This window comes from Triturus cristatus, chromosome 4_2, assembly GCF_964204655.1.
Source record: "Triturus cristatus chromosome 4_2, aTriCri1.1, whole genome shotgun sequence".
NCBI classification, from domain to species: Eukaryota; Metazoa; Chordata; class Amphibia; order Caudata; family Salamandridae; genus Triturus; species Triturus cristatus.
Genome location: NC_140586.1, coordinates 630,238,328 through 630,261,298, shown reverse-complemented (window position 1 = coordinate 630,261,298; position 22,971 = coordinate 630,238,328). Strand labels below are relative to the sequence as shown.

The 22,971-nt window shown below is 42.2% G+C and overlaps 1 protein-coding gene across 1 annotated transcript in view; it reads left to right on the top strand.

Annotated features, from left to right (window-relative positions):
* The window catches only part of LOC146834773 (methylcrotonoyl-CoA carboxylase beta chain, mitochondrial-like), a 341,939-nt gene extending 319,168 nt beyond the window's left edge, over positions 1-22,771 (top strand). The window contains exons 11-12 of the mRNA XM_085602299.1: positions 2,374-2,455; positions 17,696-22,771. Coding sequence (XP_085458425.1) covers positions 2,374-2,455; positions 17,696-17,776 — 163 coding nt within the window. The 3' untranslated portion in view covers positions 17,777-22,771. The remainder of the gene's footprint in view (positions 1-2,373; positions 2,456-17,695) is intronic.
* The last annotated feature ends 200 nt before the right edge of the window (positions 22,772-22,971 follow it).

Sequence of the window (22,971 nt, the reverse complement as noted above, 5' to 3'; positions counted from 1 at the left end):
TATATATTTAACGTTCCAAAACACTTGCAATGATAATGTAGGATAGAAATTTACAGTTCGATTTTACAGCCAAGACTAACCATGAACTTCAAATGTGGTTTTGATAGCTCTTTGCAGTGACATGTAACATATGTTAGTAGGTTAATTCATAGAAAAACGAAATCATAGAAAGCGTATTGGAGGGACCAAGTCATGGAAAACTATTTTTAAGGAAAGTCGCTCAAACGTCGAAAATTTGTGGAAGCATTTTAATGGAAATGCATTCAAATCGAAAATGTAGAAGAGCGTTTAAATGAAAACACAGTTTAATCGAAACTACGCTACAAACAGTGTCGTTAGTGATTTATTGAATTTTTAAATAATGCACTAGAAATAAAACTCTGGAACAATTGATTGCAAAACCGGCACAAAGGTTAAAGTTCAAATGTAGCGCCCGCAATTTTCTGAGACTGTGCAGGCACGTTTCCGACAGTTTGCCCTTTGAGATTGAGTGCATTTCCAGAAAACGTTCTCTGTTGTAACTTTTCTCTCTGTTGTAGATTTACCCTCCTGTAGTTAACAAGTCTACGATGCTGGGAGTTAATTCATTTTGCTTCCATTTCTTTTCAGAGTTGTTGCCACTGGAATAGAACACAAATTATAAATAGTGTCTGTTCAATGTAATGCATGGAAAAGGAACACTACTTTTAGAGCAGATTTGCATCAGCAAATAGTTACTTTTACCTTTTGTGTGACTGACAGAAGTCTTGTGGTGCTGCTCCCTCTGCTGCCTTCCAGTTAGAAGGAAAGTTGATATGACAAAGATCAACATTCTAAACTGCTGCTTCAAATGCACTAGTAGAAAATAGTTTGAAACGGAATAAAAATAGCCTTTTTCGAGAAAAAAGACATTCCTCCAAAAGGTTTCGATAAAACAAACAAATGTTAAAACCATAATTAGATAAAAACGTTTCCATTAAATTGTAACGAGGACAATGTAGTTCAAGGAAAACGTTTTCCATTAATTCACATACAACTGCAACAGATATATGGTGTTACACGGTTCCTGCTAGAAAAGGTAGGGCTGTTTATAGGACGACAGAACTGCAGAATGTAGGGACTAAGTCCATCTTCTAAACCATCTGAGAATATCGACCTAATTCTGAGCTAGCTCACAGTGCCTCACCCGAACCCCTAACCTTCCAGGGGTAGCAGGTGATTTTGTCAACCTCAAACATGACAGATCTTACCCCTTTTGTTGTTGACTTATTTATGCCCATGATAAACAAAAGAAAGATAAAATAAAGTTTTCAATACATTTATTGAAACAGTGTTTGTCTTGCATAGAAAATATGAGCTGTGATTATTAGGCAGAAAAAAGAAAATCGATGTAACCAGCATTATGAACATGTTGAAGAGAATAAACAGTCCAACCTTGGCAGTCTGATTTCTCTATATTTTTGCCTATCACTACCCCTACCCTGAGAGCATATTGTGTTTACCCTGTGCCCAATCTCTTAGGTTAGCCTGAGCCCCCATACCTGGATAACTTGGCCAGGAAATGGCCCTCCAGTAGGACGGGCATTCCTTCTTTGCAGGATGGAAGATCAGCAGAGCTGCATGTGGAGCACAGCCTTTGTTCCAGGACATTCGTGACTGGAATGCTCCTCTGACCTCTAAAAAGGCAGTGCACTGTTTATTTAATAAAGCCACTCTGTTAGAGGTACAGCTCTGGTGCAGTGATATGTCTAGATGTTAAAAGTTATCTCCGAATGGACAACGCAGGCACTAGGAAATCTTGTTCTTTGTCTTGAACGGCGTGTACTGATTATATAGCGAGAAAGGTTTTCTAAAAACAAGCAACGTGTGCAGTGTCTTCTCAAAATAATATAGTGCAAGGAAAACATGTAAAAATGATATTGCTAAAATGATGTCTGCTATGAACGTGTAAAATACAAAACTAAAATGGAGAACCGATGTGGGCCCAAGAAGGCCCTCACAACAATGACATAATTCCATTTTACACAGTAGAAATGTGCCCTACATCAGTGACTACTATAGAAAATATGTAATCTAAAATCTCATTGTAAGTTTCGGGAGGAGCTAGGTCTAGTGCCCACTGGGGACATTTGCCTCACATCTCAAGTAAAAAAAATGACGAGACACTCGCTTTTACTGAAGGTTCCTTACACACTGACTTCCTACTCCTTTAAATGGTCCTCTTGTATGTAGTAGATAAGTATTCATTTTCCACTTCTGCTGAGGGTTGGACTCCATATGGAGCTTGAAAGTAGAGTTCTGTGGTAATTTAATCCAGCATTCCACTTCATGTTTTTAAATATATTTAGGTTTTCATATGTGTGGGAAATAAAGATGGGCATTTTGTTTTGTTAGGTTGGAAGATGAAAGCACAGCCTTCTACTCATCTTCAAGACTTTGGGATGATGGAGTAATTCTTCCTCAGGACACCAGGCGAGTACGTTTCACTTACATTTACTATCTATAGCTGGTAAAGTTCTCCTATGGTGTTTCGTTCTTCATGGTCATATTTTTGTAAACTGGATTCATAGACTTAGGATCGAATGAGGACCAACATAATCCAGGAGGAAAATCTGGTGAACAATGTCGTAATTTATTCAGAATAGTTGCTACTTGTTATTTATCTTTGCACTGTGTGCACTCATAATGGTCTACCTCATTTAGTTTTTTCTAGTTTTAATTTTTCTGAATGTTATATAGCCTACCATTGAAGAAGACGCACAGCTGCACTCAGTACTTTCGTCTCCTTGTACTCTACTGATCTGTTTATTATTAGTGTTTCACTGATCTGTTTATTATTATTGTTCCCCTCTGTTTCATTCTTCCCCCTTCCTTTTCCCTATCTCATTCTATTGTTCTATCTCCTAACTGGTTCTACCTTACCATACTTCCCTATCTCATGATATTGACCCTGTCCATTGTCTCTACTCCTGGACTCTCCCCCCCCTTCTTTCATTTTCCTCCCCCCCTAACGCCTACCACTTGAGCCACCTCATCGCACGGCCACCGCCCTTACCTGAGGATTTTATCTTTCTCTGACTTACCCGCCCCACCCCTCTGTGCCCCACCTCAATCTCCCTCCCGCACATCTCCCCCTGACCACTCCAGTTGAACAACCATGCCTCCCTCAACCATACTCTTGCGACACTGGACTCACCCATCACTAGACATGACCCTAACTCTTGGTCCATCCTTTACCCCCCCCCCCCCTCCCCCCCACAATCTTTCCAAAAATGGGAAGAAAAACTTTAAACACAAACTTCTAATATGCCACCAAGAAACCTTATTTGTTGACAACTACATTAGCCTAACCTCCATCATAAAAACTAACTACATCTTCTACTCCAAACGCCCCTTTAAATGGAAAAGTATCTTCCTCCACCACCTTCCTATCACGAATTCCTGCAAAATCCCATACGGTTTGAAACTATCCACCACTCCTTCCCCCACTTTTCTTGACGAAATCGACATCGCTATTTTCAAATCGGGAAATATCATTATACAAGCCTCCGAAAACCACCTCACCATCTTTGAACACCACTTCAGCACCTTATCCCACTACCCACACTTGCCTCTAACCTTTCAGCCTCCCAATCACAGGATGCCCTTTCGTCCTCTCCCTCCTTGACCCCAACCCAACCTGTCCCTGACTCATCAACCATCAATGACATCCCCGAATCCCAGATGTATTTTCCCCCTGCCTCGTTAGCATCTTCCCCTCCTCCTGACATTCCTACAACTCCCTCAGCCACCCAAATCCTCCCTCCTCCTCTTGTATCCCTCTGCCCGATCCCCCAAAGGCTCCACTAATAACTCCAATGTCCTACTCTCCTAGTAACCTTCTCCCCCATAACCAAATTAACAGCCCTCATCACCCCCATGCCCCTTTTTCTTCTCATGACACCCAGTTGACCCCTGAGAATGCCATCTCACACCCTTCAATTCCACCTCTATCTTGCAACCTAAACACCCCTCACTTCCCCCCACCTGGCTTCCCACCTTATCCACACCCTACACCTCCCACCCTGACCAACATGGAACATACCCCTTTCCCCCACCTCCTAGCCCCCTTCCCTATTTCGCTTCTTATCTAATCACTCCTCAATATTGAACTCAACTTCTCAACCCTTGTGTTAGAACTTTCTTCTCTCAGAAATGACTTCAACTCCCTCTCCTTAAGGAACCCCTCCAATCATGCCTATCCCTTGTATTCCGGACAAACTAATACCACACTCCCTCACCAAGGGAATATTTCCCCTTTGCCGCAATTCTCCACCTAGACCGCCTTGCAGTAATTGTTTACTCAGTCAACCCTTCTCCCCGAGCCATTTTCCCTCCTCCGACCTCCTTGACCTCAATAAATCCCACCCCCTTATCGCCTCAACTATGAACTCCCTTTCACCTCATTCATCTATCCCTGTGATCCTGAGGACAAGTAGGATCCCTTCCTCCCCAGCCTCGCCCAGACCCCCTCAACAACTCACCACTATCCATTCCTGTTCCCCTATAAAAAACGACCCTAAACCCCTCAACTGCATGCTGGTTAACTGCCGATCGGCAGCCTGTCATGCAACAGAAATCGCGGAAACTATCCTTAGTGAAGCCATTGACATCGCCTTTCTTACGGAAACCTGGCTCAATGCCTACTCGTCATCAATCCTTGACCTGCTCTCTCCCCCTGGTTACTCCATCCTCAGAAAAAACAGGCTTGACAAAATCGGAGGGGGCCTTGCCATAATCTATAAAGAAGAACTTCAACTCTTACCTGTCCAGCACTCCGACCATACTACTTTTGAAAACCTTGGTGCTGAACTTATAGTTCAGGGTTCCACCCCTATTCGTCTACATAACATCTATCATCCCCCTTGTGAACCTCTTTCCTTTGTGGAGGAATTGTCCAATCTTCTTACCCAATCCTCGATTTCCAATTCTAGAAACCTCTTCCTCGGAGACTATAACCTCCACTGGAACAAAAATGACGATCCCTCAGTTAGTCTCATCAATGACTTACTCGATATCAGTGACTTGAAACAACTCTGCCATTCTCCAACAAACTCCAAAGGTGCCACTCTTGACGCTATCATCACTAGCAAAGAACTGGCTACTCTTTCCCACATCGTCCCCATTGACTGGTCCGATCATCACCTCATCCTCTTCATGATCACCAGCTTTGCGCCCCCCCCCCCCCAAAAATCATCAAACATTAGAAATTGACCAGAAATCTTCACCTAATTCCTCCGGGCGAACTGGAGACTAAGATTAAAGCACATCTACGGCTTACTCCTCTCTCCCAAAGTGCTAATGACCTTACTGAACACTACAACAAATCCATTGTTGAAGTCCTTGACCAAATTGCCCCAGCCAAATTAAAACGGCAAAAACGTAACCCCTCCAAATCCTGGTTCAACACCGACCTCAACAATGAGAGACACGCTCTTAGACTGACTGAACGCACGTGGAGGCAACACCCTTCCCCCTCAAATCTTGTCCTCCTCAGAGCCACAAGGGCCAACTCCTTCACAACTCGACCGGGCAAGAAACCGACCCAGGGAATTATTTAGCATTGTCAAAAACCAAACTGCTTCAGCCCCCCCCCCCCAAACTAATGGCTACGGTCGAGAGATGTGAAGAAATTGCTAGCTTCTTCTCGGATAAAATCGCTAAGATTGATCAATCCATTGTCTTAACTCCCCTCCCGCATAGCCTACCACCCCTTCTTGACATTCCCCCTAAGTCTCCATCCACACCTACCCCTCCCCGGACTCTTCCCAACTCGCCCCCGTTGTCACCCCTTCTGAACACTACTACACTAGCCCCCAGCTAAAAAACAATGCATCCTGGAATCACTTTTGCCCAGTTTCAGAACGGGAAGTCCTCAGCATCATCACCAAGCTTAAACCATCCTCGCATACCAGAGATCCCCTTCCTGCCTATCTTGTCCAAGACCTAAAACACATTATCGCCCCATATTGGACCACCATCATCAACTCCTCCCTAGCCACCAGTAGTGTCCCTGCTTCCCTCCAACTAGGACAAATCACCCCCACCATCAAAAACGCTACAGCTGACCCTAATGACTTAAATAATCTGCGCCCTATTTCTAACCTTCCCTTCCTATCTAAGGCCCTGGAAAAATGCGCCCTGCTCCATTTGGACAAACACATCGACTCATTCAACCTCTTGGACGCATTACAGTCAGGCTTTTGAAAGGGCTGCAGCACTGAAACTGCCATGCTCAACATCATTGATGACATCCACCACTCCCTAGACAAGGGTGAATCCTCCCTTCTCATTCTCCTTGACCTCTCTGCTGCTTTTGATACTGTTAACCACACTGCCTTACTCAATATTCTCAAAGACCGTTTTGGCTTCAGTGGTGCTGTTCTCAAACGGTTCTCCTCCTTTTTGCAACACAGAACCCAACAAATTAAAGTCAGCGATTGCCTTTCTGAACCTTTGCCGGTCTCCTTGGGCGTCCCCCAGGGTTCTATTCTCTCTCCCACTCTATTCAACCTCTTCAAGGAACCCCTCACCCTCATTCTTAAGGAAGCAAAAATCAGTTGCCACCTCTATGCTGATGACACCCAACTTTACTGTAAGACCAAATCCCATGCTGACATTCTACACCTCAATGATGCCTTGACTAAGATTCAATTTTGGTTCCATCACAACCACCTCAAACTCAACCCTAAAAAAACGGAAATTATTCTATTCTCTCCTAAAAACAATTCGCTCCCTATTCAACACTGGATCTCTGACATCAAAGCTCTCAACTGTTCTCTTTCCATCTCTAACTCAGTTAAATCCCTCGGCATCAGCGTTGACCAGAGCCTCAGTCTTACTCCCCACATAAAAAATTCGGCCAAAGGTGCTCTCCTCACACTCCATCATCTCAAGAAAATTAAACCCTTCATTCCTGCTGATGAATTTAAATCAGTGGTGCAATCACTGGTCCTGTCTAGACTCGACTACGGTAATGCCATTCTCTCTGGAACTCCGAACGTCCACCTAGCCCCTATGAAATCCGTACTTAACCTTGTTGCCAGGCTTATTACGGACTGTAAGCGGTTCGATCACATCTCCCCCGTCCTCAGACCTTAAATGGCTTCCTATCGAAGGCAGATCCACTTATAAGAATGCTTGCATCACGCACAAAGCCCTTCATCAAAAAACGCCATCTTACCTCTCTGATAAACTCCACAAAGCGGGCTGTACTAGAACAATGAGGAACACTAACGCTCTCATCCTAGTTCCTCCCTTGCTAAAAAAGAAATCAACACAGTCACGCTCTTTCTCTGGAAACGCGCCCTCCGTCTCGAACGCCCTTCCTAAAGATCTACGTTGCAACCCCTCCTACCTCAGCTTCAAAAAAGACCTCAAGCTGCACCTTCTCAGCAAATACTGGGGTCCTTAATACCTCACTGGACACTAATTCTTACCCCTGCCCTGACTGTATAGGTCCCCTCTACTTATTGTGTTACCCTCTTCCCCCCTCCTTTCAACTCTTTTATTTATGACCACCTCCCCCCCTTTTATTTTTCGGGTAGTACCCACCTACTCCCACCTGCTTTCCCCTTACCCTTCACTCTCCACAGTCGACCTTCACTCTCCACAGTCGCCCTTCACTTTCACGCCCTCCCCCCCTTCATTCACGAACTAACTTTGCTTTCTACCAGTCCTACAATCTACGATCTGTTGTTTAACTAATGTTTTCCTAGTTGATTTACCTCAGTTAAAAAGAATAATGTTTGAAATTTTCGAATTGTCTTGTTTATTACCTCATTGTACAAATGTTATATTGCAATTCTGCATTACCAAACCTTGTAAAGCGCTCTGATACTCTTGGGTCCAGCCAGCGCTATATATAAAACCTTTTAAATAAATAAAAAAATTAAAAATGGTGTCCCGCACCATGGTGAGAGAGGCCCCCTATAGGCTTTCGGGCATCAGTAAGTGGAGTTGAAAGTATTGGTTAAGTTTGGAAACTCTGCTAATCAAGAAACTTTGAGGACTACCAGTGGCATTTTAGGAACTCTGTGTCAACCCTGAGGTGCTACATCTCGGACTCTGCCCTTTGGTGTCTTCTCTGCAGTTAGGAATTATATGGAACGCCAAACTTCCTGCAGCATTGATTACCTATCCATTGTATTTTCATCCTGAGCTTGGGCTCATCTATGTTTTGTGACTGGCCCATTAGTGTTCCGTCACCTGAGTTCTAGAAAATTGCTGAAACGTAAAACAATCCTTCTGTTGTGTGGATAGGTCACTTACATGCCCCTTGCTAAAAAAAAAAGTTAATGTATTCAAATAAGGCAAGTTTCCAGAGAATTCAACTTTCCGCCTTCAGTTTCTTTTTAGTAGGAAAAGTGAAGGGCATTTGCAAAACATCAATTTTGCTGAAAAAAAGATGGAATATTCCTAAAGATTGAGTCATTGCGGTGTAGCATATGTTCCAATTATCGTTGTTGTATGTGTGGTTAGTGGAGTATGATCAACATTTCGGTCTCCTATTGTGTCAAGTATGCTAGACCTTCTTCAGGACTTAATGTAGTCAATAATGTATTTGAAGGACCCCTAATAAGGTACCAAACAGAAAGAAACTAAAAATTAAAAGTATGCCTGGAAAGAACTTACTTCAAGATGATGGTGTTTGCACTGCTACCGTGAGAGCACACGTGGCATGGCACACACTAAGGGCCAAATTATGACCTTACAGCAGAGTGGTGGTGCAGCAGTGCAAATCTCCGTGCCACCACTCCACTGAAGGTCGCAGCTGTCTGCCAGATTACTACTTTTCAGTGATCTGGCAGCGTGGCAGTCCCCACTGTGGTGCCCTTTAAAAGGCAGCGGTGCCTTAGGCTCGTAAGTCCATGCCGTGCAGAAACCTATGCGCATGCACACGGGGGCACATGTTATGCCCCCCACCTGTGTGCATCCACATATGTCTGAGCCATGCTGTTTAAAACCTGGCTGAGTTGAAACTCGTAATATGCTTGGCGGGACCGTGGGTAAGCATTTTGCGACATCTGACTGCCACTCCTATGCCAGGGAATGGCGGATCTCTGGCAGGGTTGGCGGTCCAAGTGCGGTCCGACTGCCCGAGTCGTAATCGGGAAGTTGGACCGCTGTTGCGGTAGTGGCTGGATCCGTCACCACCGCACTACCACAAGTCTGGCGGTCTGAGGCCGCCAGACTCGTAATCTGGCACTAAAAGTGGTGAGTCACACACTCCATGGAATGTTCCATGTTTTGAAAATGAAGAATACTTACCTGTCTCAGTTTATTTCTGTGTTGAATTGTCTGCAACTAACATATGGGATAGACGTGTGTTCTTTGCTCTTTTAGGAACCCCTTGAGACTCACTTGTGTATTCTGTATCTCATGTTTTCAATGCAGACAAATTGTTCGTTATATTACAACTGGTATGGCTTAGTTCTCATTTATTGTATTCTTCTTCAAATATTTCTGCAAAGATTCCTTTGTTATTAATTCTCCTAACTTTCCTCCCTGCATCTACAGGATACCTACTTTCATGTACGTTCAAACCACAGGCAATATTTGAGATTCTCTGTAGCAGCACTTTCCTTCCAAAGCACTCCCTGCCTGAAATCTGTCCCCCCAGATATTCACCGTGTGTCTGACCTTCATGGCAGGCTTTCTCTGGCGACACAACCGCTGGTTATTTCCATACCAGAATAATTGACTTGTAAAAGCTCCTTTGACAGAGAAAACCACACACACACCCCCACACCACACCACACCCCACCCCTGTTGCTTTTCTTAGTCCTCGGATCAGTGTGGAAAAATGTACACAGCTCGAGTGTCTGAGAGTAGTCCTGAACAAACAGTACAGCAAGGAGTTTCCATCAGTGTAGCACATGTAAAACTTTAGTTTCATGGCTACAGACATCTGCAGATGCCATACATTACCAGTTAGGACCTAAAATGAATTGCTGGGCCTTGGCTCACCTTGCATTGGACTCAATCTATTCTGCCGACTGCGGATGAGAAAGATCCAACAGGAACTCTAACTCCAGTAGCAATAGGGGACAAGCTTGAGAGATAATGTTGTGAGAGTCACTTGTTACCTCAAACAATCAATGCTGTGGCGGAGTTTTTTTTAAAAACCTCGACATAGGCGAACCGCAAACAGTTCAGAAGCAAGAGGAAGGATGCCCCGGGAATTAAATCAACAATCCAAGAGCTGGAAGCTTTAGGCTTTATCACCGTGAACGGTAACGTAACTGGAGACAGACCAGCGGCCCCCACGGTTCTGAGTGGAAAAAGCCAATCAATCATAGACTTTCACCATCGTCCGTAATAACCTCTTTCCTATGATAAATTCCTTTCCAATCTGCCCACATCCAGAAAGTGATAATTATCCACAGATTACGAAAATCAACATCACTCTAACCCAGACACAAATATTAAAGTCCCTGGCATGATATCACGAATATATAATTTGAGGAAACTGAAGTGGCGAGGACAAGATATAAATATAATAATGGACACAATCCATGATTATGTGAAGCAACAAGGGACAAACAAAAAAAGAAGCACAGAAAATTGGGAACTTATGGGGCAGTTTCTTATTCAAAAATTCCCAGCTATTCCAGGACGACAAAAGAAGATAGAAACCAGGAAGGAGCCATGGTATAATATCCAATTGCGAGATCTTAAAAGGAGCATTGCTAGAGAGGTGCGCCTCCTAGCAACGGCAGCAAGAATCGGAAAAAAATCTGATGATGGTAACCTCAAGGAAATGCGGAAAAAATATAAGAAAAATTTAAGGGAGGCAAAAACAGTGTATAAAGAATCCATCTGGAATAAACTACTATGGGCGAGTAAACTGCCAACAAGCAGGGAATTCTGGGGAATAATTAATAACCTGACTATGGGTTCAAGACTCCAACAAGACACTGGAATAGGAGAAGACATGTGGATCAAATATATTTAAAGTATGTACAATAATTTGGATTACAATAAGCACGTTAATGCAGCCACGGTCCCGAAAGAATCTGGAGAAGAACATCTTAGTCTCCAGCCTCATGAAGGCCACCCTCAACAAACGCTAGAGATTAGCAGTAACAAGCTAGAAAATCTTATCAATACCAAATTACCAATAATAACAAAACTAAGAACGGAGGGGGCAGCAGGACCAAACGGGCTTCCAAACGCTCTTTTTAAGAACGCACCCGATTTTTGGGCAAACTATTTCACGCCCCTTTTCAACTACATCTATAATCAGAATATCGTACCAAATTCCTGGAGAGGGAATATAATCCATCCAATATTTAAAAATGGCATTCTTAGCAAGCAAGAAAACTATAGATTGATATTCCTGATTGATGTAGAAGACAAATTATATGCATCATGTCTTCTTATCCACCTTCAAGAATGGATGAATGAGACGAGTATAATCCCAAAGTTTCAAACAGGTTTTAGGTCAGGAATGGGAACAACTACAAATTTGGCAACTTTGGCTCTTTTAAGCGAAAAAGCACTAAAAAGGAAAACGAAATTATTTGCATGCTTCATTGACCTGAAAGGCGCATTTGATAGAGGGATTAGAACTCGATTTTGGAATAAATTAAAAAACCTGCGGGCTACTGACCACACTATTGGATGCAATGATCGCCCTCTACACGGAAACTTGAACCAGAGTGAAACTAGGCGACGGAAGTAGAGTATCCTCAAGAATAAACACTCAGCACGACTTAAAACAAGGCTGCGTCCTGGCGCCAAATTTATTCAACTTGTTTTTAGCGGACATAACCGAGCATATGCAATCAGCAATGAGCCATCCGCCAATGTTGGCCAATGAGCCTATACTTTTTTTTTTACAATACGCGGACGACATCATAGTGCGAAGTCAAAGTCCGATTGGTCTGCAAAGATCAATAAACAACTTAGTAATTTACCTGGACCAGGAAAATCTAGAGTTAAATAAAAAGAAAACGAAGGTGGTACGCCTAGTGGACCCAAGAAAAATAAGTTTAAATAGTACGTTAAGGGAGATCAAATGGAAGAGAAAGCCTCCTATAAATATCTATGCATAAAACGGGGGCGCGGTATTTTGTACAAGAACCATAAACAGGATTTAAACGCTAAAGCCCAATCATTAATTTTTGCTTCTCGACTGCTGAACAAAAAATTGAGTTGTCTGGCTTATACTCACCTTTTAAATGTGATTGCAGCACAAACTTTACCTACTCTGTCTTATGGTTTGGAAACATGGTGTGGCAAGGAGGCAGGGTTACTGAATGAGCTCCAGACCAAGATATATAAAGCTGTTTTTAATCTTCCCAAGTCCGTATCTCCCGCACAGGTACGGCTAGAATTGGGCCTTCAAAATCAGAAGTTCCGGAGCATGAATTCCTTCGCGAAGCTCTGCCATAAATTTTGATCCTCAGAGCCCAGTACACTGAACAATCTATGCTGGAATGAGATAAAAGCCCAAATGGTGCAAGAAGTACCTATATCCTGGGGAGCCTATTTGAGGAAATCACTGGTGGAACTAGACACCCAAGCAGTATGGGAGAGCATGGCAGAAAAGACAATATTTAACAAAGCCAGTAATCTGTCCGCCAAGAAGAAATCGCTCCTGGAAGACAAAAACATCTTGTCCAAAGGACATCATGCATGGACAGTAATAAATTCCTATACTCCTACAAAGCCCCAAGCCTACCTAGCAGCCCATTTTAGCTCCGGGATAAAAAAGAGCTTTATTCACTATCGGCTGGGAATCCATGACTCGAAGGGCTTAATGTTATTATCAAGAGGAGAACTGTCGTCTATGTGGTTTTTCGGACGAAACCTTAACCCATTTGTTGTGTGTATGCCCAGCTGAAAAGGACCTAAGGAAATCCTTTTTAAAATTAATCTTTAACGAGCTAAATATTCGTACATGCAGACGAGCTGTGATTAGATGGATGGAGGGCTCATCAATTAATCTGTCTTGTCAAGGTGTAAAATATTTTGCACAAATTAGGAAATTACTCCGACAAGCAGATCAAGCAAATATGAACACTGGTTGAAGAAAAAAATACGATTATAGGTTGTCCGAACATTACAGGCTATACAGCACTAAGCACTGCATGGTTGGTTTTAAACTACCAGCTTTTTATCCACAAGTGCTGGTTGCGATCCCCAAATAAGAGACAGTTGCGGTTTGTGATAATGATTTTTTATTATGTTAGTTGAATACAAAAAGACATTTGACTCCATCTTGTATTTAATATTTGTATTTTACCATGTACCAATGATTCTTTTTTATGTGATACCACGGTTTTTATTGTGAAATTCGTTAAATGCAAGTTTTTTAATGATTTTAAGTAATCACGCAATAAACAATACACTGAACTGACATAGGCTTCCTTTTTCAACCTGTGACAGACATCTCGATTGAAGGGTGGTGGACATGCATGCAGAAGCAATCCACGAAGAAACGTCCTTTCATTGTAGGATCTTGGAGTTGCAGGTCATTCATTTATGTCTAAAGCATTTGTAGAACGACTAACAAACCATGCTGTTCTAATCAGAACTTGCAACATGACGTGCATGTATTTTATCACCAAGCAAGGTAGTATGAGATCCCATACTCTGTTGGAGTAGGCACACTTATTATGGGACTGGGCAATATAGAACAGATTGGTATATCTACAGAATACCTACCAGGAATTCAAAGTGAACAGGCAAAAGCCCATAGATGGGCTCTGTCAGACTGCCATTGGTGGGTACTTCACCTCCAGCAATGGAAACATGTTTTCAAGAGGTGGGGTTACCTCACCCTAGACCAGTTCCCCACTCTGCAGAACAAACATATCTAGGCCCATTCTACACAAGCAGGTAGTGGCAACTGGGCTCCAAGGGCAGAGCTTTCTTAATGGCCTGGTCAAACACCTTTACATATGCCCTTTCGCTGTTCCTCCTCGTTCCGAGGGTATTGCAGAAGGCCAAGACCCAAGCATGTTCACTGACATTGATAGCCCTAGCATGTCCACGCCAATTTCGTCACACCAACCTAGTCTGATGCCCCTGAACCACCATTGAAAATTAACCTTCAGGAATGATGGGCAAGTGTTCGACATCGTGAACTTTAGTCACTGAACCTTACAACATGATTTATAACCATCTGGAATGTAGTTGCTTGGGCACCTTAGCAAACTGCAGGACTACACAAGTGAAAGCATGTGCGCCTGGTTTGATGAAGACATTAATAAACTATTGGAAACATTTCTGACTATCGTGCAATATTAATAATGGACTGTTTCCCCTTTCTATATAGCTGCACAAAATTGTGGCAGACCTTCACCCCTTTGCTGAAGAAGTCCTAATGTTTTCTTATGTGCGAGTCCATCTGGTAGCAATCTCAGGTTTCAGAAGGTCCATGAGACTCCATCCTTATTATCTAAGCAGGGCATTGCCCACTGGCTCTCATCTTTCATTACTTTCTGCCGCTAAAAAGAAAAGCATTTCCATGTAGCTAGGATGAAGACAGATTCTAACGGAAGTATGTTAGCGACAGATACACTTTTTTTTTTTTAAGTTTTGAAAAGCGTAAAGTTTATTAAAGGGAAAGGGTAAAAAGGGGGGGGAATACAATAAAAAATATATACAATTTATATTTCTGAAGACTATGGAAAATACATAAGTAAGAGGTCCTCTTATCAACATAAAGCAGATGTGTAAAAATATAATACAAATCTGGTCAATTACCTAGAATGTAAGAAAATAATGCAAATATAGCTATATAAACCGATATAAGTATAAAAAAATATATATATATCAGAATGTCAAGGAGGCTTAGACACCTCTTCTTCCAAAATTTTGCGTACAGAGGAAAGTGTAGCATGACAATCAATGAAACTCGTAACTGGGGACCATGTAAGTGAACGTTTGAGAGCTAAGGAGATTGGGAATACATACATAAACTGTATCCAGTCTGTGGTTGTAGCATACGGCATACCACCAAGCCTGGAAGGACAGGTGGGACAAATTTTTCCAGTGTTTGGTAATCTGCTGAAAAGCTACTCCCAGAAGTAAATCCAACACCTGCAAGTGTGAGGGACAATTTGACCAATCTTCGGAAAGAGAACCCAAAAAAATATTGACAAACGAAAGAGGGACTGCATGATGAAAAATGTGGGTGATTTGTTTCCAAACGCTCTTCCAGAAGGTCTGGACAAATGGGCAGCAGAAAAATAAATGTTTTAAATCCGCGTTTGTGGATGAGCATGACCAACAAGTGTCAAGAAGTTCAGTGTTAATCTTGTGCAAAAATGAAGGGAAAAGGAGTAACCTATTGTATATGAAGAAGAGTTTCTGTGTGGTGTTAGCTGCTCTGGATGTTTTCCTAATCTTAAGCCAAATATTATTCCATACCTGAACGGACCAATCGACCCCCAGGTCACGTTCCCAATCTAATTCTACCTTAGTTTTGTCTATAAAAGGGATCAATTTGCGTAGGTAGGTATAGATTGCTGAAAGCTTTGGGTCCTAAACTCAAAAATGTTTGAGAAGCAATAGGAGTAGTGTTAGATTGATTGAAGGATGGGATGAAATTCTGAGCGGCTAAAGTCAGAGCTCGTTGCAGCAGAAGATATTCATTAAAAAATTAAGCAGGAAAGTTAAAAACAATTTTAGCTTGAGAAAAAGGAAGAATGTTATCATTCTGAAATAACAGATGAACCCAAATGACGCCCTTTTGTCTCCGTGACTTCCAAAGCGACAGATACACTCTATGTGAAAGTGCTGCTTCCAGTCATCTGCCAAGCAGTTGCATAAAAAAGAAGGCACACTTTAACCAAGCAGTGCTGCCTTTCGCTGCATGTTGAACTGACTGCTAGTCTAGAACATTATCTCTATCTAATAGGAACATAGGTAAAAAAGTAAATGCGTAAGTTCACACAAATAAAAAGATGTCACCCACCTTCTGTGTTTGAGAAAACAATATATATGTATACATATATATATATAATGCATAAACCCAGAAGGTGCCCCCGCCCCCCCAACTCTGAATCAAAGAATTGTCAGACATTGCTTGCCATAAAGCCTTAATGCTGAAGAACTGTAACACACCCATTGGAGGAATGGGTTAAAGCTCCAGCATGTGACCGGGGAAAAGATTTTTTTTCATTTCTACTGCCTGCCCTCTTCATCCTTTCCAGCACAGCTTCTTCAACTCCATGGAGACCTTGTCGGATAAAGCCTTGTTACCATTGTTGTGCTAGAGGAGTGCACCACAAAACAAGAAGCCATGCATTCTTAAAGTAACTTCATGTACTAGTGAAATACCCACAGCTGTTTGGCTATGCACACTTACTAGACAGACATTTGCCCCTGTCCTGCTAGAAAAGCCTCAAAACTACTAACCCTTAGACATTATTGTGTCTTTACCTTCTTTCCCGTAAAAATGACATTGATTTCCTCAGGTATGTTTTAGGTATTGCACCAGTTAACTTTCTATGAAGCAGACAACAATATTGTCTATATTTTCACTTAATATTACTCAAAGCTTTACTTTACATTTGAAACTTACATGTTATTATTTAATTGTATGTTTTTTACTGCTGATATCCTTGTACCCTCTTGGTGTTCCCACCTCCTCTGAGTGAGTCTTGAGCTCAGAAGGAGGTGCTGGTCGAGAGTGTAAAAATACTTTAACTGGGAGGCTGTCCCCTGGGGGGACCTCAATTGATCTTGGATGGGGGGGTACCAGGTTCTGACCAAAAGAGGTATTATGACTGATAAGTTTTTTGTTTTAAATGGAAAAAATATAAGACTCAGTAAGCCACTACTTAATGGGCCTTTTGTCATTTATATACTGGCTGGGAGTAGGTACGAAGGTGCGGGGACTCCAAATATTCCTCAGACTTCTCTCCCCCACCATTGCTGATAATCACACTATGGATACTTTTACACATTAGTAAGGCCTGGCTGACCAGAAGAGTATGTTTGGAAATCATGTATTTGATTGCATTTTTAAAAGGGGTAACATAACTTGACTGCAATGTTTAAATATGCAACATATTTAAACATTGGCAATTTATTAGAATAAGTGTGAAAAATTATTTGTGTGCCCTGATGATTTTTTATTTTACCCTGGGGGTGTGGTGGGAAGGGGCGCAGCTTTAAAAAGATTGAAGATCACTTCTTTAAGGCGATTTTTGTTTTGTCTTTGTGAAGCCTTCTGGTGTAGAGAAAGCACCTACAGTCTTTGCCTCTCACTATGCAATGTGTACCCTGCCACTGGAATTTCCTACTGCTTGAAAAGAAAAATATGCTTTAACATATTAGTGGGATCGTTTGTTCAACAAACACCACACAAGTAAATTTAAGGAAATGTAAAGAAGCATGTACTAAATCATATTCCCACATAACGTTTCCGTTCAATAAAGCTTAAGTTACATGTTAATTAACAGTCACTACTTCATTGAAGTTTGCATAATTCTTAATGTGTAGCTATCCATAATTGTGTGTTCTACCAGGTAATGGAACAGATTAACCTCTGTATTGTAATTCTGCATTTGTATGATTACAATTTACTGCAAATACATGCACTTTACTTCGGCAGAATAAAATGGTGATCTATCTATGTATCTTTCTTTTGCACATGAGCCTCAGTATCAAATTTGTGCAAAAATTCTCACCTGATTTCATTTTGTGTTTTCCCTAGATAATATCCCAGTGTTTAAGAATTATTAAACAGAAGAACCAACCCTCTGTTGTACAAGGAACTTCAGTGATGAGAATGTAATCCAAATTGTATCAGGACTGATTGTATTTTTTAATCAGAAGTTTCATGTTTGAATTTGCGGAAAATGTTGGACCTTTGTTCTCTTGTCATATCTTTCCTGCAAAGTCTTTGTTATCCTTTGAGAATGAAAGCATAAGGCTCAAGCCAAAAATGTTGTTTCTGCGTGTTTGGGTTGCGCTTAGAAAATTCATGAATGAAGCTTACCTATTGTTTGTACACACAGAGGTGTGATTTGTGAGTCAGTTATATATGCAAAGTCTGTATAAAATACACATTGATAAGTTTTACAAATGAGCAGTGCCTAGTGGTGTCACAGTAATATCTAAGTGCAAATAAGCGGTTTAGGTACTGAAGCGTTTTTGCAATTGCAAAGCCTGTGAATCAGAATTTATATGGCTACGGTTGGAAAGTGGGTGATTAGTAGTGCTAAATATGCATTTATCACTGGCAATAAGGCCACTAACACAGTCTAGGGCTCGGAATACGTCTCCGTAAATTATTTCCGTGCTCAACCCTGGGTAGCTTGACTGCGAGCAGGCAGGCTTAGGTTAGGAGACAGGTATGTAAAGTATTTAAAAACATCAATTCAGTAAGTAATTAAGACACAACACACAATAGAAATTCATTTCCAATTTATAAAAGTAAGACATATTTTTATCTTTAGAATGACACCAAAATGACAAAAAACCAAGGTAGGGCGCCAGAGATATGAATTCTTAAGGATTTAACACTATAGCACTTAGAAACCTCTGGCGCCACTCTAGGACATCTGGTCGTGCTTGATCGGGACAAAGTCAAAGTTTCAGGCGGCTTTGATAGAGCCCTGCCCAGATGCCCCTCGCGGTAGTCCTCGGTCAACATTTTATTTTCTGACTTAGAAACTTTTCTGGAGCTTTTTCTGCAGCGGTCCCTCAATGCCCTTCACCAGTCTGCATTTGGTGAGGGTTAGTCTACTTGCTATCCAGGGAGCTCCTGGTCAAACCCTGGAAGTCGGACCTCCGGATCTTTTCACCGATACGAACCAGCAGGTCAGGCTGGCTCGCAACTGAAGGTGGCCTACTTGGCTCTCTTGGTTGAGTCAGTCCCCTTATGGAGCTTTTATCCTAAATTGCTCCGAACTTCTGGAACGTCTTCCAGAAGTTCCTCTTGAGAGTCCAAAGTGTCCAAAACTCAGTCCAGGGGTCTGGAATCTCCAAGATGGTCCTTGAAAGGTTGAGACCACTATTTCCACAATGTACTTGGCCAAAGCCCTTACAAATCCACTGGACGCACTCCAGGCAGGGGATTCTTGCTGGTGATGGTCCAGGTAAGCTCTGTTAACCTGTAGCTTGCAGGGAGTCTACTCTTTATTCCTTTTGAAGCAAGTAACATCCAAAAGGCTGTAGTTCCAGATATCACAGCAGGCGCAGTCAGTCAGAATGCAGGACCTGATTGTGCAAATCAAGTTTCCAGCTTGGCAAGCTTTCATCTTATCTAAGTTTCAGCCAACAGTTCTCAGAGGCTCTGCACCTCTCACATATTTATTCAGTGTTCTCTGGAGTCATGCAGGAGGGCACCCCTGCCCAATGGGGTGCATCTTCTCCCAGAAAGCACTATTCCTCCAAAATTTAGTATGGCTGAAATCTCACCAGAGGAGCAAGAACTAGTTAAACCAACCTCCAGTATGGCTCATTTCCATAGCTCTCCTCCTCATTCCATCTGCAAATTCCTGCCTTAAGTCTGCTATCTGGCTGAGTCAGAGGGGATGGTGGGTAGATGGACCTGTCATACCCTGCCTGTCCTATTTCTTCTTTGAAGCTTCATGCTTTATGACCCTCCCCCTTTTCTGGCATTCCTGTGTAGAAGAGCTCTCTCCAACAGATAGCCCCTCTCTGGGTTAGCCACTTATCACTTCATCAAAGCAGCCTGGCAAATCCTGTTAACTCTGACCAATCAGGGAAGACCACAGGAAGGCTAGATTTTGGCTTACAGACAAGAAAGTCTTATAACTTATTTTCTGTATGCTTTAGGATACATTAAATAGTGACATATTGTTGGATAAGTCCTTGAATGATATCTTTAATCAATTCCTAGCAATAGCTATGCATACATAAACTATTGACATGTCATCCTATGGGACCAGCCATCTACAATGGAGAAAGAGCAATGTGCAATTTCTCCATCATCAGGGCATATAAAGCATCTTTTATAAGGGGCCTGCTTATAGTTGCATGCACCCCCACCCCCAGGTCACTTCACGGACTTCACACGGACTTCACGGGTCATGAATATGCAAAGATAGTGTAGATCTTCAATCCACAGTTCTCCAAGCACCAAAGTTGATTTTGGGAGGCACCTTACTACAATGGGGAAAGGAAAATGTGCAATTTCTCTATCTCCAGGGCTTATAAAACATATTGTATAAGGGCCCTCCTTATAAGTACATGACACCCCACCACTGGGACACCTAGGTGAGACCCTTGGGGTAACTAGCATGCCAACGTATTGAAGATGATCACTTTTTAAGTGCCCCTACCACCAAGGTCGAGCTTGGGCTCAATTTACTTTTAAAAACAGTGCTGCAACACAGGGCTGCGTTTAAAATGACCTCAGGCGCTCAGCAGTGCATACATGCAAGTGCAGAAGGGGCTGCTGGCCTCTAAAGTGCCAAGCCCTATTATATACTAGGGACTTGTAGGTAGTTTTAATCCCTCTGCTCTAATCTCTACTAGAGACTTATAGGGCAGGTCATGACAATGGTAAGTGTACCCTAATATATAGTGTACCTTAATGGATGTGTGTGTTTCACCATAACAGTGGGTATTTTCAACATAGCACTGGCCCTGCCCAGCAGTGCATAGGGCACTCTGAGTCAGAAAACCAGCATCCTGGTGTCTCAAATGGGGCAAAAAAGAGAGGTGGCACTGCAAACAGGTCCTACTTTCTAACAGCCACAAAACACATTTTCTCAATGTACAAAACCCTAGTTACGAGTGCCCTCAATTTGGCGTGGTAACCGATTTGCAAAAGGGCAATCTGTTCCCATAGGTATTGTGTCAGACAGCCTCCGAGGGAGCTGACAGTGGTCCTGAGAACCCATTGCATGCTACCTTGGTATCTTCCCAAACCAAAAACTTTATTTTTTAAACAGTACCTGACTCACTTTGTAATATATAAGGGGCTACTTTAATAAATAAAAAATAAAAAAGTTCACCGTTATGAAAGCAAATGCAGATACAGTGATGTGCTGTCCCTTGCATGCTACTAGCTTTGTGTTTGCAGCCATTCACAGGAAAGTGTGAAATTTGACCTAACTCATTAATATTCCTTAGTTAGCTTGTTTTGTTGCCCCCTGTGAATGAGTAACCATCCTGCAGGTTTCTCAGGTCCATGCCTGGTGGGCTACTCCAGTCCAAGTTTTTTCCTTGAAATCTGTGACATGTAGTCTTGTTAATTCCCTTATACAACAGGGCTACATGACCTAAAATAAAAAATAAAAAAACAACAGGACTGGTGCAGCACATCACACATGAACTTGGAAAACTTGGCAGCTATGTAACAATTTCACATGCGAACAGGAAATACAAAGGTTGCACTGCAATTTATATCCCTGTTCGCAATCTAGTCGGTGAACGATTAATACATCGCTGATTTGCAAATGTGATGCTACATTAAGCCCTAGATAGGATCTTCCAAAGTAGTAACTGGCTATCTTCCATAAGTCCTGACATGAATGTACTACATGTATTCAGTCCCGAACTTACATCCAGAGAGCCAGATGTAGGTGGTGCAGTCAAATTCTACGGTCTCTGCAAGGTTTTCAGAACTTATAGGAATGGGGCATGTATCGGAGCATCATGTATTTTAGTGGAAGTAAATGCAAGTAGAAACTCATTTCTTAAGGAGGAGTTTTCCTAACCTAATAAGTGCCCGATTACAATCTCGCTAGGAAAGCCCTCTGTACGACTCGGATCTGGAGGGCTTTCCGAGCAAAACATGCTCCGGGAGTCCAAATGAGCGAGTACGATGCATCCGTATGCTTACGGACTGGGTTCACACGGACTCCCATTGAATTCTATGGGAGTCAGCGTACCGATGGGTACACAGGCTCCCGTAGCAAAAAGGGGTGGGTGGCGAAAAGCATACCCCATGGTGCCTGCCACACTGTGCATGCTTGCATCGGGGGGACTCCTGGGCACCCACCCGTGACAGATTCAGAGGGCCCCGGGAGAAAGGGGGGCTGGCTACGTCCCCCCCGAAGTATGATTACACCAGCCGGTTCGTTTCGCTGAGACCGAGTCGATACGGCTGTCCTAATCGTGCATCGTACTCACTCGTTCGGAATACGGCTCCATTGCGCGCCATGATTCGGCTACGAGCAAGTCGTACGGACAGGATCGGGTTCCGTAAACTATTCGGTCGATGCGTACATGATCTTCGCATCGTACTTGGTCTTTCGGACCTGTATACGATTCGGTCGGAAACAAGGGCTGCAAATCGAATCCGGTAAATCCAAATCCGATTCGGGGGCCTTCCAAACGACATCGTAATCAGGCCCTAAATGTTTGATTTATGCAAATGTGTACATTATGCACATCTATGTAATTAATATACAGGTGATGACACCTAATTTATGTACTAGTCTGATGGAATTGACTGTGAATACGAATTTTGGCTAATGCTTCATATCTTTTTCAGGTAGCATTTCCGAGTGTGAGAAACACTCCCATTACAGAACAACAGAGGATAGGTGTCACAACAAATAGTGCCTAAATAATTGTGAGACAATTCATGTTAATACTTTTTAGTGTTGTGTATCTAATGAATTGTTTTTAGTGTATTATGCTTTTATTCATGCAAAAGTGTAAATAACAAAAAAAACACGCAATTAACTGCCTGTTCTTGAGAAATATGGGTATTTGCTAAACACAGTTTATTTTGTGACTTTTAAATGTTGGCATTCTCTATATAATTTCTATTAAATACATCCAAAATAATAAAAGGTTATCAACTTGACTCACGTATTTTAAACTGCTGTAAATTCAGTGTTACAGACCTCTCTACTTGCTAAGTGCAAAATAATTGACGCAGTAGTAATGTTCAGTGATAGTTTGTCTTTGGAGGGTAGACAGCTCATCCTGGCTGCTGAGATGATCATTCGTCATTATGTTCACGTCTCATTTGTTTCATCACAATGTTCTCATGTTGGATCATTT